At 45.6% G+C, this 16,788-nt stretch overlaps 1 protein-coding gene across 1 annotated transcript in view; it reads left to right on the plus strand.

Annotated features, from left to right (window-relative positions):
• The window catches only part of LOC126545146 (ribosomal RNA small subunit methyltransferase NEP1), a 34,627-nt gene extending 23,501 nt beyond the window's left edge, over positions 1-11,126 (plus strand). Inside the window, exon 6 of the mRNA XM_050192896.3 lies at positions 10,809-11,126. Within this exon, the coding sequence (XP_050048853.1) occupies positions 10,809-10,922 (114 nt within the window). The 3' untranslated portion in view covers positions 10,923-11,126. The remainder of the gene's footprint in view (positions 1-10,808) is intronic.
• The last annotated feature ends 5,662 nt before the right edge of the window (positions 11,127-16,788 follow it).

Below are 16,788 nucleotides of genomic sequence, written 5' to 3' on the forward strand. Positions count from 1 at the left end.
AGGCGACAAATCCTAGGCCTCCCGGTGCCCGCTTGCCTACATTCCCCAGCGCAGTCTGTGCGGGCACTGTTGGCGCCATTAGACACTCGACGTGATGTTTCCGTGGGTACGTTTGATTCGCCTGCACCACTTGGAGCAGTTCGCGAGGTGCTGCACCTTGCCATTCATTTCAGCGGTGCAGCAATGGCGCCCGCAGAACCACGACGTTCATTTCAAAAGGTGCAGGAAAGGTGCAAGGCTGGTTCATGATTTTGCTGAACCCGCTCCACTGTCGGTGTCGACTTGGTGCAGGCATACAGGTGCGAAGCAGTGGCGCTGCAGACGACACAGCACATGGGTGCGAGCACCGTTAAAACCCCGCTTACGCACGTCTGACGTGTCTACGCAACTGTGGTGTATATTTACGCCCCAGAAACCGATCATACTTGCAGTTCAGGACCTCTCAAACTTATGCACTCCATGCACAATAGTCGACATAGCATAACGCCTAAACCGCGTCTGCACTTTTGCATTCGTTTCGAGTGTTTTGCTGGGCCTGCACCTCCGGAATCGAGCTGCACAGTTTCTGAACTTCTCGTGAACTGCCGTGAACTGGTTTGCAGTGGTGCAGGCGAATCGAACAGACCCCGTGTGCTGCGTTGGATCACCACAAGCTTGACACAGCACACAAAGCAAACACCACCACGCCGTCACGCTGACACCAGTCGCACAAATGAAAAACGTGGCCTACTTGCAGCAATGTGCATGAAGAAACAAATCAGCTGCTGGGTTGTCTTGACATGGCTTACTAAGCTGAGACCGGAACTGCTGTAGCCACTCTATCGAACCGGATGGAAACGATGATGATGAGCGGGGATTTGCAGTAGCGCCACTTCGTGGGGCAGCAAGGAGGCCCCGTTCAAAACAAGAATGGTGTTCAGCAAGTCGAACCATGCACCGGTCAGAGTCGATGCATGGTGCTCTCGATCGAGTTGGCTCAAGGAGGGTCCGAAAAATCAGACAAGAGGTTGCAACGTGTCCGAACTTTCAGCAGTTGTTATACATTATTATCTATGGGGAGAATGGCCGTGCCGCGAAGCAGACCGAATAATTGAGCATGTCCGAATTTTCGGAGTCCGAAAAATCAGTCGGCGACTGTATTAGGCAGCTTTAGTTGGGCATCCGCAACCAACCACGTACGCAGCGCGCGAGGTTGTGCGTGCATAGCGAAGTATGCGAGCACGATGCGGCAGTAGTTGGCCGGATGCAGCTTTTGAAAAGCTGCGGACGCACGCAAGATACCGTGCATGCTCCTGCGTACTCCGCATGCGCACTGACGCCTCCGCAGGTTTGCTGCGTACACAGAACTGCTGCGGACGCCCAACTAAAGCTGTCTATTGTCTTCCCATCCCCTTGTGACGGAAGCGAAATTTCGTTATACAGTATTGAAGTTAGTTATATCAAGGTTTAACTGTATAAGAACTGTTCAAATTTTTTATTGTGCCCTGGTTCCTGGGCTGAAGAGGTGCAGTCATATTTGCAGGAAGGAAAAGGGCTCAGTGGATTCCAACTCGCCGTCTCCCTTGTGCACCGAGCAGGTATCTATGAGGCGGGAGAACATGTCTGTTGGTAAATTCAAGCCTTCAGTCTAGCTTTCTCAGACACTGCTTAAACAGCTCACCCGTCATCCATGCCTTTTGTTGTTATAGCAATTATATGTGCACTATGTAGTTATGATATATATTTATACAATATATTAATATATTATATTGCAGTTGTATTCTGTATAAGGTCCAAGTGCGATAAGATTGCAGCCATCTGCCGTGAGCTGTAGGTGCAAGGTTAAGTGGGTGACGGTGAGCATAAACAATGTTGGCTTGCTCTCGCTCTCGCAAAGGGTGGAGCAGAGATGTGCAGGGCCTAGGAGAAGAGGTGGTTAGGTTAGCGTGCTTCTCCTCTTCTACTTCGGCCACGGCTGTGCGCGGTTTATCTTAGAGGTAATCTCCGGTGGGCCACCCAAGATAGCTGACGGCTTTGTGTGCGCGCTGTGTTCTAGTGAACATAGTTTGTGTTGAAGTGAGAGGCAGCAGGAAGGGCTATTTGGCTTGCCACTGCTGTTGCTCTTCTTCGTGTCAGTGTCCCAATAGCAGCAAGTGTTCGTGATCAAGTGAGATGTGTTCACGTTTGCCTGTGCACATGAGACATCATCGTTGGTAATTTAGCTAGTAAGTGAAGGTTTACACAAGTTTGTACGGGTGATAAACCTACTATCTTTAATAATTCGGAGAGTTGTCTAATAATTTGCTATTTTCAGTGCCAGGACTTGCTGCTGTGTTCAATGTAGTGCAACAGTGTCCTGTTCAAATGTGCACTGACCTAAACCTCCAGTGGTAGTCTTTGCTGACCTTTTCTTGTTTTTTCATAATTATAGCCATACTTACAGCAGAAAACTTAACTGTTAATTTCATGTTTTGGTTTCTGTTTCAGCAGCATTGTTAAATCAAAACTGCAGAGTACAATTGCCTTCTTGAATTATGGAACAAATTTATATATATATATATATATATATATATATATATATATATATTGTTACGACTTTGCACCGCTGCACCACTATTACGACTTTGTGGTCCCGTAGCGCTCGTCACCCGTTTCGTGACAGAGCGTTGGTAGCGAAGACTCCGAGCCAGGCGTCGATGAGAATAGCAAAAGGGACTTTATACACTATATACAGGTCATTATACAGGACATGAAGGGATCGGCACTGGGGCCGAGAGCTCACAGCAAACGCGACTGTTCCCGCACGGCAACGTCCGGCGAAAACGCGTGACACATCTCGCTCCAGTCGAGAGCGGCACTGGCTCCCGGTGGGTCGGCGGATCCGGTTTTTCAGGCGGCACGCCTCCGCTTATAAGCCCCCAAAACCATTGTCACCCAAACGGCCCAACACAAAGCGAGCACTCGACGGTCGTCCGAGAGGTCCAACCTGCGACCGCGCTGGCCACCTGGTTCAATTGTGGCGGGCGCGGTGACCTTCAGGCAAGGGCCGGAGGTCACCTAGTGGGTGTCTACGGCGCCGGGCTGTCTGGCACTTGGCGACACGTCCGAACAAAGTGGCTCGCCGATGCTTCTCTCGCAGGACACCGCTGCCTGACGGCTCAGCATCTTGACTTTTCAAGGGAGAATTTGGGCGCTCGAAGGATAATTTTGCATCTTGCAGATTCGGAATCCGGGCTGGTGGTAATGGCACAACAGCATCCCCGCCCTCAGATAAGGCGCCGGGAAGACGAGCTGCCTCCACGTGGCTCGGATGCCAGGCGCGCACGTTCGTCAGGCTCGTCCAAGTTCACGTCCAGTGTCGGGATGCCAGGTAACTTCACGTGCCCAGGTCCGACTTGCCAGGACAGGAGCTCTGCTCACCGCGTTGTCGCCAAGGCACCTCGACCAGCTCCGCTCGGGTCGTTCCTAAGCCCTTGCTTCTCGCCACTGGTCCCGGTTGGTCGTTCTGCAGCTTGCAAAACCGACCGGCAAAAGGCAACACCCAACACGAACAAGTGCCCTCTGTCTCCCGTCAAACACCAGACAAGGCTATAATCCAAATCAACCTAACTGAATTGCTATCCCCCTTTTTGCTCCCGCTGCAACAAGAGGCAGGTGTGCGATCTAGTACACAAGGCTCAAACAACCAGTTTTCAAATTAACAACACACAAAAATATCAGGAACAAATAATAATCAGCGATAATAATGACAAATAGAACGGTCCCCTTGAAATCACTTGGACCGAAAACATACTACTGAGGAAGCAAATGAGGTCATTCATTTTTCCCGGCGATATTTTCGCGGAATCTGAAGCTGCTTATACTTGCGACCCTGCTTATCCGTGTAGCGGCGGTACAATAAGCCAGATTCCTTGCAAAATGAAGCCCTCTTTTTTTTTCACTCCCCGTTTGGCGCTCTTCCTCAGATCGGCTATTGAACACTCTTCCTGTTGCTCGCGAATCCGAGTTTCTCTTTCAACTGCAGCCTGCTCCTGCCGGCTGGCGGAAACCGGAGCGAGTGTGGAGCCCGCGTCGCCTAATTGCGGCGTCGCGTCTATATCGCGGCTAGCACTGCACGCGTCACTCCCACTCACTTCCAGGACCCGCTCGCCTAGGCCAGCCTCCGAGCTCTGCCTCTCACGTGACTGCTTGCCACTCAAGTTACCTTGATCAGTCCGTGTGCCGCACCGCCTTTCGCTCACCGACGCAAAGTCAAGTTCCCTCGACAGCGGGAGCGCTTTGGATCGCGTGAGCGCCATGTACGCCACGTCGGCAAAGAATGATTTGCCCTGATCCTTCAGCAGCTGCTCCGAGCTATTTGAGAAGAGGTAGGAAAAGTGCTCCGGGAGGGCGGCTGACACAGCGGCTTCGGTGTTAAGTTTCCCAAACTCTCCTTCAATGGTAACCGTTGCGATCGGTAAACAGACCCTCTCCTCCTCGGCCACTTGCCGTATCCTAGCACACTCTCCCGTAAAATCACTCGAGGAGACGAAAGACGGGTGGACAACATCCACAGTTGCTGCAGAGTCCCGAAGTGCACGGCACTTCTTACCGTTTATCTTAATTTCCTGCACATAGGGCTCCAATAGACGTATGTTTTTGTGAGTTTCCTGTATTGTTGCAAAAGCAATTCTCTCTGGGCAGCTTGCAGCGATGTGCCCTTGCTTTTTGCAATTGTAGCAGGTTAACGGTTTCCGTTTTTCAAAAGAGCGCGTCGTATCGTTTCGCTGTTTCGGACCATCGTCATCATTCTGAGATGCATTCTGTCCTTCCCTTACAGTTTCTTTGGGAAGGGACTCGTCTTCCCGAAACTCGTGACGCGTGATTTGCTTCCGTTCGTCGGGCTTCCCGGAAAACCCATCTCTCCTATCTGCTTTTTCTACGCGCACTGCCTTGCTGTGCAAGCTGCGGCGGGTGTAATACTCTTCCGCTAACTCTGCTGCCTTGTTTAGCTTAACCTCCTTTAGCCTATCTTGCAGCCAGAGCCTGACATCCTCATCAATGCAACGGTAGAACTGCTCCAACGCGATGCATTCGACGATTTTGTCGCGGTCGTCGTAAACCTCTTCGCCCTTCAGCCATTCCACCAGGTCGGCTTTTAGACGAAACGCGAAGTCAACATTCGACTCCCTGCCCTTTTTTGCATACCGGAACCTCTGCCGGAAAGCTTCGGGCGACAATTTGTACTTTCGCAGTAGCGCTTCCTTCACATCACTGTAGCTCTCAAACGCCTCTTTCGATAAGCAAGTTATTACGTCTGATGCCTCCCCAGGAAGCAAGGCTAACAGATTCTGTGCCCAGAGGGATCGCTCAATGCTATTCCGTTCGCACACGTGCTCAAATTTCACGAGGTATTTGGCCATATCTTCTCCGACGACAAAGGGTGGAAGTTGATCGCGTATTCTTGGAACGTTAGAAGTTAGACTAGGCGCCGGCGAGCTCTTTTGGGTCTCCAACTCTTTCATTTTAAGCTCGTGCTCGCGACGTTCCCTTTCTGCCTGCCACTCCCGGCGTTCCTTTTCTTTCCTTTCCTCCTCGCAACGTTCCTTCTCCCTCTTTTCCTCCTCGCGACTTTCATTGATATCCGCCCAGGCCTCTTCGGCTTCCTCAGCCGTTACGTCCCCAGTCCTCATGACCTCAAGGATCGCAGTCTTTCTTTTGGTTGAGCCCAACTCAATGCCCAACTCCTCACAAATTTGGAGAAGTTCCTTGACCTTGTACTTCTCCATCGTTCACACTGTCCTCCTGCTGTTTACCCTTTTTGAATATACCTGCCGTACGCTACTATAATGCTACTAGTAAGACATATGCCAGTATTTCACACATTGCCCTGTTTACCCCCTCAGCATCCCCTGGTTTTCAAAACACTCTAACTAGGCTTGAAACACACAAGGTTAACACAATGCAACACCAAATCCTTCCCTGAGCTACTATAACCTGTGTCAGAGAAAGTCTGGTGTTTGAGGTAAACTTCAGGCACTCACCGCGCCGAGGTAGCTGATGCCGGTCAATCCCGTAGCTGCCATCCACTGTTACGACTTTGCACCGCTGCACCACTATTACGACTTTGTGGTCCCGTAGCGCTCGTCACCCGTTTCGTGACAGAGCGTTGGTAGCGAAGACTCCGAGCCAGGCGTCGATGAGAATAACAAAAGGGACTTTATACACTATATACAGGTCATTATACAGGACATGAAGGGATCGGCACTGGGGCCGAGAGCTCACAGCAAACGCGACTGTTCCCGCACGGCAACGTCCGGCGAAAACGCGTGACACATCTCGCTCCAGTCGAGAGCGGCACTGGCTCCCGGTGGGTCGGCGGATCCGGTTTTTCAGGCGGCACGCCTCCGCTTATAAGCCCCCAAAACCATTGTCACCCAAACGGCCCAACACAAAGCGAGCACTCGACGGTCGTCCGAGAGGTCCAACCTGCGACCGCGCTGGCCACCTGGTTCAATTGTGGCGGGCGCGGTGACCTTCAGGCAAGGGCCGGAGGTCACCTAGTGGGTGTCTACGGCGCCGGGCTGTCTGGCACTTGGCGACACGTCCGAACAAAGTGGCTCGCCGATGCTTCTCTCGCAGGACACCGCTGCCTGACGGCTCAGCATCTTGACTTTTCAAGGGAGAATTTGGGCGCTCGAAGGATAATTTTGCATCTTGCAGATTCGGAATCCGGGCTGGTGGTAATGGCACAACAATATATATATATGTTTCTGTTTGGCCGTTCTTCCAAGAATGATGGTGTGCACTCAGTGTTGCCAATTGCTCTGCTCACACATTTGTTCATTAGTCAAGATAGTGGTTACCTGGTAGTAGTTATTTTCTTCTAATCAGAGGTCAAAAGTTTCTGTATGTCAAATAGAATGTGGCACTGATATTGTGCGGATACCTATGCTGTCATTTGTTTATTTATATGTATATTTTTTAATGTGGAAGTTAATAACAATTTTTCAATAGAAATGGTGGCATGATCGTTACTCAATGAGCGATGTTCTAGTGTAACTGCAGTTTTAGTATGTTTGCTTGCACTTGCAAGAATTTCAGCTTTACCACATGGGTAATAGTTCTTATTTTTTGCAACTATACAGACGCGCGAAGTGCATTCATGTTGCTGCCATTGTCGTCCTGTCTCGCTATCGAAGGCGCACATGTGGCTTGCGAGCAGAGGGCTGGAGGGTCTCCAGAGACATGGAGTGCATTTGGTTGCAAAAATGACAAAGTGGACTGAATGGCGATTCTACGTTTAAATGCCTCGTGGCGAAGCCACGACAAACTGCCTTCTGCTGCTGGCGCGAGCATCGCATGCGCGCGCACTATAAGCACACCAGCGTTCCAGCTGAGCTGATGTGTGTATGCACTGCTAGAACAGGCAGTCAAGTAAAGCTAACATTATCTAAAATTTCACTTAGTGCTAACACCGACAGTTTCCTGTCGGTCTCATCTCGTGAACCATCAACGTTCGACGACTGCAATGCCACTGGCGATGCTCCTCGTCACGCCAGCGCTGTGAGACGCCTGGTAGCTGCCAGGGCACTGTTGTTTCTGCCCAACAGGAGTTGCCTTGCTTGCTGCATCGTGCCAGCACATCGTCCACATATATAGTTAGAACACTGTCCGAGGAATTCATGCTGAACCCTAAACTTTGCTATCACTCTCAGGGGTTGACCCTTCGGACAAAACAGCCGAATTGTCTTCTTGTGTAAAGTAAGGCTGGACGATTCAATATTCAAGCAAAACTATCACAGATGCAGTTGCCCTGTCCTGTCGTAGAAGGGTTGGGGGCAGTGGCTTAAATCTACAAAACCTCAATAGGGTGTGAACTTGGCCGATTTGGTAATTCAGAGTAAACTTGCTAATGCACTCTAAAAATGCGACATAGGCAAAAGCTTTTGTTGAATACTCAGTTTTTGTACTATGTCCTGTTCATAATGCACTTTTACAAGCTTATTTGCTAACTGTAGGAATTTTTTTTTTTGCACTTTTGTAGAAGTGCTGCCTGTAGCATTTTTTTTGTCTTGATCTCTTCGTACTTATTTTTGCACGAGTTTCACTTCTTTGTTTGGTGTGCCTGATTGTGCTCTATGTAGGATATCTGCAGCATAATCGCTGTGTGTCCTATAAAGCATATCGAATTTAATTGTGTGCGTTTGATAGTGCAACTTGTGCAGAATTTGATAGCTATCTCTAGGGGGACGGGGAGTTGTGGCCAGCAGGCCTCAGCCATGCCTATAGAGCCCTTCATCTGCTGCTCCTAAAATAGCTCTGAGGCTGGGACACTAAAGAGAAAACAGTACATAAATTTAGGTTAATAAAGCGCTTTCAAAACTATTTTTGCTAGTTGTAAGACGTCCATTATTAGAAAAGAAAATGGAGGCTAAACTTCCATCTTTAAAACTTTGGGCCTATATTCAAGTGCTGTATGTCTTGGCATCACAGATTTCAAAGTATTTTTTTCATATTTAGGCCATTGTGGCACAGCAAAAATTTTTGAAACTTGTGAAGTTCAGTCTTTGGCTTATTTAAATACAATGAAGTCCATTTTGTAGTCCAAAAAGTTAACTAGGCCTGAGTGCACATCTAATTCATGATGTCGCAGCGGGCTAGTGGGTAACTTCAAGTCGCATCGCCACCTGCCTTTTGCCTTTGTATTATTATTTTGATTACCAAGCTCCCTCTCATGGTAAGGATACCTTTTTTGATATTGAAGAAAGTAATTTACTAATACAGCTCAAACTATTCCTCCTTAGGCTCCCTTCAACTCCCGGAACTCATAAGGTACACTAAAGTGGTGTGTGCTGTTAGGAGGTAGCCGAGTAGTGCATACCCAAATACAGAGGAAGGAGTGTTTTCTTTAATGTTTGCTTGGCATTTGGTGATATTTGTTGCATAAAGTAGTTAGTGTACCTGCTTTTGGGAACAGATGTTTTTATTACATCAATATTTTCATGAAATTGCTGGAAATTAAGAAAAAAAAAATGAAGCATCAAGTTTATAATTGTGTAATCTAGCAGTAAAAAAAAAAGAGAGAAAGGCTGTGACAATTCTGTAAATTGCTTCTATTTGAATATTTAAAGCTGGCAAGTGAACAAAAAGGAGATATGTGCTACTGTAATATGTACTGCAGATCCCCGAGGAGAGCCTCTGCACAACTGACATAAAGAACGTCAAAATTTGCAGTAACGTGTTAACTAAACCCGATGACAACTTTCTGTGGCAACAACAGCTAAAGCTACACACACACGCACTCGCACCTGCGAAGATTGTTTTTGTGTTACTACGCCAAGTAGTGTTGACGTTTTGCTTGTGGGTCACAGGACCAGGAAAGTTGCACATGGATACCAGAAAGCCAGAAAACTAAGAACAGCAAGAAACGAAAATTTGTTTCCTAAGCATGCTTTTTATTTGTTATGAAATAGATCTTTAACAAAAAATAAAAAGAATAATTCGTGTGGTTTGTTTTATGCCATGTGGCTTCCAGTTGCTTACATTGGCGGACTACATGCAGAAGTGCAGGGAAAGAAATGCCTGCTTTGGCTGCGTATCTCTCACTGCGCTGCTGCAGAAAGTTTGTTGCCAAGTGCAGTAGGTCGCATCTCCCTGTATTTTACACCGTAACATATGTCGTTTATGAAATTGTTTAGATTTTCAAATTTGTGAATGAAAGTTCACAAATTCGTAAGTGGAAGTTCACAAATACGTAACTCTGCCTCAAAAGCAGATGTTGCAGTTCAGTAAACTGCGTCTGTTATAGCATCTGAAATGAACAAATATGATGCATAAGCTTACAGCTTATGTGAAATTACAATGTTTACAAGTATCTTCTGGAAGGTCCTGCTGATAAAGCAGCGATATATTTCAAAGCTACACACTGACAAAGTTCAAGTCCTGTGAGGCTTATCTTGTACCCTAAAAAAATAATTGTCACATATCTTGCATGTGTTCACTTTCTTTAACGCTGCATAAACAACATACAACATAATTTCTAAGCATGAATGACATGCGCAAATGAGCATGGCATTGCATTCTTGACAGGAAAGTCGCGAGTGCCAAGTGGTAAAGAAAGAAAATGCACGCAAGATAGATGACAATTATTGTTTAGTGACAAGATGAGTCCTAAAGGGCGTAAACTTTTTTTATTACGTAATCCACCAATTTTGTCTCATTAGTTAAATTTTTCATAATTGTGATATCTTCCTCCATTGCTTAGTTGTAAGCTTGATGCTTCACTATTTATTTTATACGCGACAATTTCTGCAAAATAATTGTTGGCCTAAATCAGAAATCTACTCCATGCATAGTTGGCAGATAGATTGTAACTTTCTTATTAATGAAGCAAAGCTCACCAATTTCGGCACTAAGTATGGACAGCTGGGCTAGTTGGTTATGATTAGCATTATGAAACATCGTTCCAGCGCACAATTGAACACGGACGCGGAGAGAAAGACAACACGAACGCCGGCGTTCGTGTTGTCTTTCTTTCCTCGTCCGTGTTCAATTGTGCGCTGGAACGATGTTTCATAATGCCAATTTCGGCACAGTGGTTGCCAAGTGAAACAACTTCCTCATTCCTATGTATTTAAATAGGAAGGCTTTTTCTATTAAGGTTTTGAGCATTAAGAAATTTTCCCAAACCATGGTTCCGCTGAGAGTTACTGATCATTTGTTGGGCCTGCAATGTCCGACACTGAAATGAGCACAAGCTTTGGTGCGGCCAAGTCAATCAGAAATGCAGGAATGTTTTTCCACAAGTTCCTATTTTGTCTTTTTGAGTCCATTTTTCATTGTTCCAGGTGGATCCTGACTACACGGAAGGGTCTTTCTCGATCAGCCAGTACCCACTCTCGGCAGCACTTACTTGTTCAAAGCTGTGCTCTGCCTTTGAAGAGGCTTGGGGAGTGCACTGATCTCGCCACCCACAACTGACGGTTGTCTACAGTCACTCACGAACTATCTTTGGGTAGTGGGAGACAGAGTGGAAGAAATCAAGTGAAAAAATCAAGTTTTATCATGGACTCTTACAGATTCAGAAACCCTTGCAGCTTTCAGTACACGGGCTCTTGGAGTCATGTGGGAACGCTCAGTAAAGCTTGCATTATTTTTTACTTGAATTTTTTTTTTTAATTAGCCGTAGCATAGTGTAAAAGGTATTGTGTCTGCAGGGTTGTGTGCAAAACAGGCCATGGGCTGTGCTTTGTAAGGGCCCATTTCATTTTCCATTCTGTTCACCCTTTGTCATTGGCTTGGACATGACTCGCACACTGCCGTAATCCATGGGATTGGCCACTCGGTGCATCGTATAGTAGCAAGAAAAGAAGACTGGAAAACGGACTGAAACGTTACGAAATGCAGGCTCAGAGAAGCAAAACACTGAAGATCTCGTCATAAATGCAATCCCTACTAAATTATTACCGGGGACTTAATACTGAAAATGTAATGACAAATAGTTATGTCCTGCAAAGGTTTGTCAATAATGTGCACTGGAAGGACAATAAGCGGTAGGAATCTGTGGTGAAGTATAGTGTTTGTTTAGTTATGTTTCCATAAAGATCGCATTGCAGTGAAGTAACTGCACTGTCTTTCTTCACATGCCTTCAACAGTCCAATTAACATGTTTAGAGTCTGTGTTGTAAGCATTAGAAGTATATTTGAAATCCTCTTGGCAAGTGTGTATAAGATGGAGGCACAATTGGCAAGATGCAACTCGTTTACAAATAACAGAACGTATAGTGCGAACAAGGTACGTAAGTTGACACAGAAGTCAAAGACGCAGCACTACTAATGACTAATTGTTAATTGCACATGGTCAGTACACATATACCTTGGTAGAACAAGAAGCAAGAACTGGGGGAGAAAAGAAGCTAGATCACATCGATTACATACAAGCTAAGCCATCTGTGTCACAAGCCACTACCAAGAAAGGAACAAGATTTCTTTTTGACAAGGAAATGCGAGTATTTTAGCGTCTGTGATGTCTCTAGTCAGCTAAGCTGCATTGTTGACCAGCATTTGTACTCTGTTAAACAGAGGCTTACAACTGCAGTGCATGTAGTGTGTGGCAGGGTGACCAGTCGTTACCAGTTTCCTAACATTGTTGCAGTGTTCCTGCAAGCAGTTGTTGAGGCATCTGCCTGTCCGTCCAATACATTCTTTTCTTGCATGATAAAAGAATAGAGTAAACTACTACTTCCATGCATGAAATGTTCAAGTTGTGGTGCTTCCTAGCAGAGAGACATTGCTTCTGTGTGAAAGTGTTTACTTTTGCGCATGCACTAAAAAGTTTGAGAGATGACATGACAACGGCTGTTATCATTATACCATTTCAGAATTGTCTTTGTGCTGGCATCATACATTTGTCGTCATGCATTTGTTTGTGATGTTGTTGCAGTCATTTCGTCGTCATCCGATTCTCGTCATATGCCTGTCATCATACCATCATCGTCACACCTTTGTCATTCCATCGTAATCGCGCTCTCATCATTCTATCATGATTGTGATGCCATTTTCATGCCATCGTTGTCATACTGCTGCCCTGGCGGTTCCATCGTCGTCATTCTGACTTCTCGTCGTGGTGTTTTCGTCAGGTAATGCCTAAACATTTGCACTACATGTGTAACCGTCCTACGCGTTTTAATACACTAGTAAATTATGCTTCCCTTTACTAGCTTAGAATGAGTTTGATGTGTATGGTAGAATGGGCTTCTTTCCTCTGGGATCATCAACACACATGTTGGTTTGAAAAATTAAGCTTAAAGTCCAAAAATCTAATGGATCTTATAATGAACTCTCTGTGTGTCAGGACATGCAGTTGGAGGGCCCCACGAAAAACTGAACAGACCACAGGCATAGAAGCAGGGCATTTATTGTCGCATTGTAATACATAACACCAAATACAGTAGAACAGCGTTGGTACATTTTTTAGGGGACTGATAAAAAAACAAATGTACGGATTTGGAAAAACTAACAGCCGATAACGCTTGCAGGAGCACTATATACGAGGCAAAAAGTGGCTGTCACACAAAAATTTATTTACAGTTGATTATAGAAAGCCAGAAGACTTGACAACATACTAACGTAAAGGGTGTTATCGCAGCCTGGTGGTTAGATTGAATGTTACTTTCTACTTCAAGCTCAGGATTACTAAATCAAGCTCATGATTTCCTTTCATTTGGCACTTGTGTCGAATATTCAGTAATGACCTCATTTTGAAGACTTGTCGCCCCCTTTTCAGTTTCTGCTTGGCCGTGCATACCGACATAACCACGCAAAAATTACAACAGCGGATGCACACGTGGTAGCGAGGTGACTTCCTGTGCCGTGCCTCCGTACATATCCTCTTCGCTTTCATTGTTGTAAGGCATGTTGAGGTCAGCAATTGGTGACCATCTTAGCACTGTGATGGGGACCCTACTGCACCGCACAGTGAGTGTTGCAGCGTAACCTTTTCCAGCGAATACATGCTGTGATCAATGTGTAGGGGCCGACAACGGATGATACAAGCAACAAACGGGAAGCCCACACACAGGACACTATGTGATCTAAACAGTACTGATGTTTCAGAGTGCAACTCCTGCAAAAACATAACTGGGAACTCATCAACGATGTGCTACTCTAATCAACGTATATAAATATTTTCACCATAGTACCTAATCCTTTCAAGTGAGTGCACAGAATTCTATTTTGGCGAGCAAGAAACAGGTCGCTCCTGAAAGGTGTCGCGCAGGAATCGGTACAAGTGTCTGTTTTCTCTAAAATTGTTGAATTGCCCCATAAAGCGAATGTCAGACAGCTAAGACTTTTATCAAGTTCTAGAAACGGGTTAGTGATCAGACCAACTTCACGCCCACTGTGCGAGGGGTTGTCAGTGGCGCCATTCACACATTGAAATACGAGGCGAATTAGAAAGTGTTTGTCCCTATTTTTCATTAGCCAAAATAATGTACGTACAGTAAATTCCAAATATACACACGGTTCTATGTACCTTACACTACTTTTCCACGTAGTCCCCACACCGGTTCAGATATTTGTCCCATCGCAGCACTAAACTTGAGATGCCCCTGTGCCATGTTGTTGTCAGTAGAAAACGCACGTGGCCTTCCCAAACACTCATTGTCATACAAGCCTTCATGACCTTTGCGAACTCCATACCACCACCTCGCACTTCTCAAAGCGAGACACCTTTCCCCATATGTGGCCCGCATTTCCTTGTGGATTTCAATGGGTTCGTCCCTTGCTCCATAGAAAATGAATCACACTTGGTTGCTTGTATCTGTGAGCTTGTGAAGCACAACCGCAATCTTCAACAATAGCGCAGAGCTACCGGCAGATAAGGCCGGGCCAGTCCAAGAAACGTCCACTGTTGGGAATGGATATGTTTACTTCTCATATAGAGCCGTAATTTGGCCAAAAAATATAGGCGCAAAGACTTTCTGATTTGCTTTCGTAGTTCATGTGGAAGTGAGTAAAATGTGTTTAAAGTTGAAGCATAGTACCTCATATGAGAAAGGTAGTGGTTTTAGCTAGCTGGGTTTTCCATAATTTGAAGTGGGGCAGCACGAAGCAAGACAGATACACAGAAAAGGATGAGGACAAGCGCGTACTGCCAACTGAAATTTTATTGTTTGGTACAGAAGTTTTTATTGAAAACATAAGAAAAAAACATGAAAATGTGATGTAAAACAGAGGTACCATCATCACCCACTGTTTGCACCAACATTGTCTAGAAATGCCAACTCCCTTTACGATAAGGCCAGGAATGGCTTACTTTGTGCATTGGCATCCTTCACGTGCCATGCTAGCTGCTTTGACAATGATGCGCATGCGGTTGTCAGTGTGCATAGAAAGTGCTTTTATTTGCTCGAATGCAGTGGCCATTTTGACCTATCAGGGAGGGCTAATGGCCGATTTGGAATAAAAACAGATTGGAATAGTTTTAGGTTATACTAGCCTAGCTTGCCATCAGGATCAGTTACACCTGTCTACAATCATGCACATTGTGTTTGATTGCAGCCTATCAAAGTCTTGTATTTCGGCTGCGCACATTTTAGCTTTGATTCAGAGAATTGCTTTGCGTTTTGCCTTGCAGACTTTCATTGTGAACCCCTGCGACTATGATATGGAAATTGCTGCTGCACCATGTTGGTTGTGTAAAGGATTGGGCCCCTTTTTCAGGTTGTCACTACCATTAAAATAATCCCGTACTAGTGCTTTTGACATGTGTGCAACAATGCACAGGCAATGTGCTGGAAGCTTGTACATCTCACGAACTGACCTAGTTAAATTCTGGAGTTTTACCAAAACCACAATCTTATTATGAAGCACGCCGTGGTGGGAGACTGCAAATTATTTTGACCTTCTGTAGTTCTCATTATGCGACGTAATACTAAGTATATGCACATTCTTGTATTTCGTTTCCACCGAAATGGGGCTTTTTTGGCCAGGTTCGAACCTGGGACCTCGACCACAGTAGCACCACCTCATAGCCATTAAGCTGTTGCAGTGGGTACATAAGATAATCAAATTGTACCTTGTGTGCGGGTTGTTGATGCAAGGTACAAAGCATTGCCTGCCATCATGGCTTTGCACTCCAAAGAATTCTTGAAATAGATGTTGCACTGTTCAAGCGAGTATTGGACATGAAGCATCTGAAATTGCCAGCTTTGACAATGCAGACCATGTGCTTTAAAATATTGACCTTTGTCAAACTGCCAGTATCATGTCTGTCGTGCGCATTGTCCATGTGTGCTGTATAGAGCACACACTGTGTGGTAACCTTCTGGTAGCTCACTGAGGATCAATTGGCTTGAATGTTTTACTACATTTGCTATGGACTGTGCTGTACTGAGATCAGCCAGGACTATGTAAAGGACAGAAATGAAGACTGCCTGATGTGACATTTATTATTATTATCGTCAGAATAGCACGAAAGAAATGCGCCACCAGGAATAAATGCTCCCTTCATGTGCTCATGTTGTAAAGGCAGTAGTAACAACCATGCAACAACTTCTCACTCTCCTTGATATGCTATTGCTGCATGCAAATAGGTTGGAAAGAAACAGCAGGGGTTTTCTAACATGTACATTGTGCTTTTAGGGTGAAGGGCATTCATAAGGGACTAAAGGCAATTTTGTAATGTTTGTGCAACCTTTGTAGTCTTGTAACAGAAAGTAGCACAAAAGAAAAACAATCGCAAGGGAATACACAAGATGTATAAATTGCTTATTTTGCGCTGTTTACCGTTACAAGTATGTCCAACACTAGGCCATGAAAAAGCATGAACTAGCCTTGTATCCTTTACCAGATAGAGAAAGGGATGCCATTTTGAGTAGATCTGCCGACTCCGATTTTAATTTTGAACATCTATATTTTCTCTAGTCTTTTTAGCTGAGATTCTGGCTTTTCCCATTCTGTCACAGTTAATGTTAGCAGCATTGCACGATATGGCAGCAGTAATGAAATAACATTTGAACAGTACGGGATCATACACGCAGAATTTGGCCACTTCATGAAGGTATTTTAAAATGTCAGGTTAGCTGTACATGTTCGCTGTGGCTCGTGCACATTTCACGTGAACTCTGGCTACGGGAAGGTTTCCGGGTCTTGAGGATCTGTATTGTGTGTTCCAATTGCGAACCATTAATGGTGCCATGCAGTCGAAGTGTCACCCTGATGTGTACTTAAGTTGAATAGGAGCCCCTGCATCGTGAACTTGCGCCGCTTGGCCGAGGATAGGCAGGCCGCATACTAATAGAAGTTCCTGGAGGTGCACGGGCC

This window comes from Dermacentor andersoni, chromosome 3 (genome assembly GCF_023375885.2).
Source record: "Dermacentor andersoni chromosome 3, qqDerAnde1_hic_scaffold, whole genome shotgun sequence".
NCBI lineage: Eukaryota > Metazoa > Arthropoda > Arachnida > Ixodida > Ixodidae > Dermacentor > Dermacentor andersoni.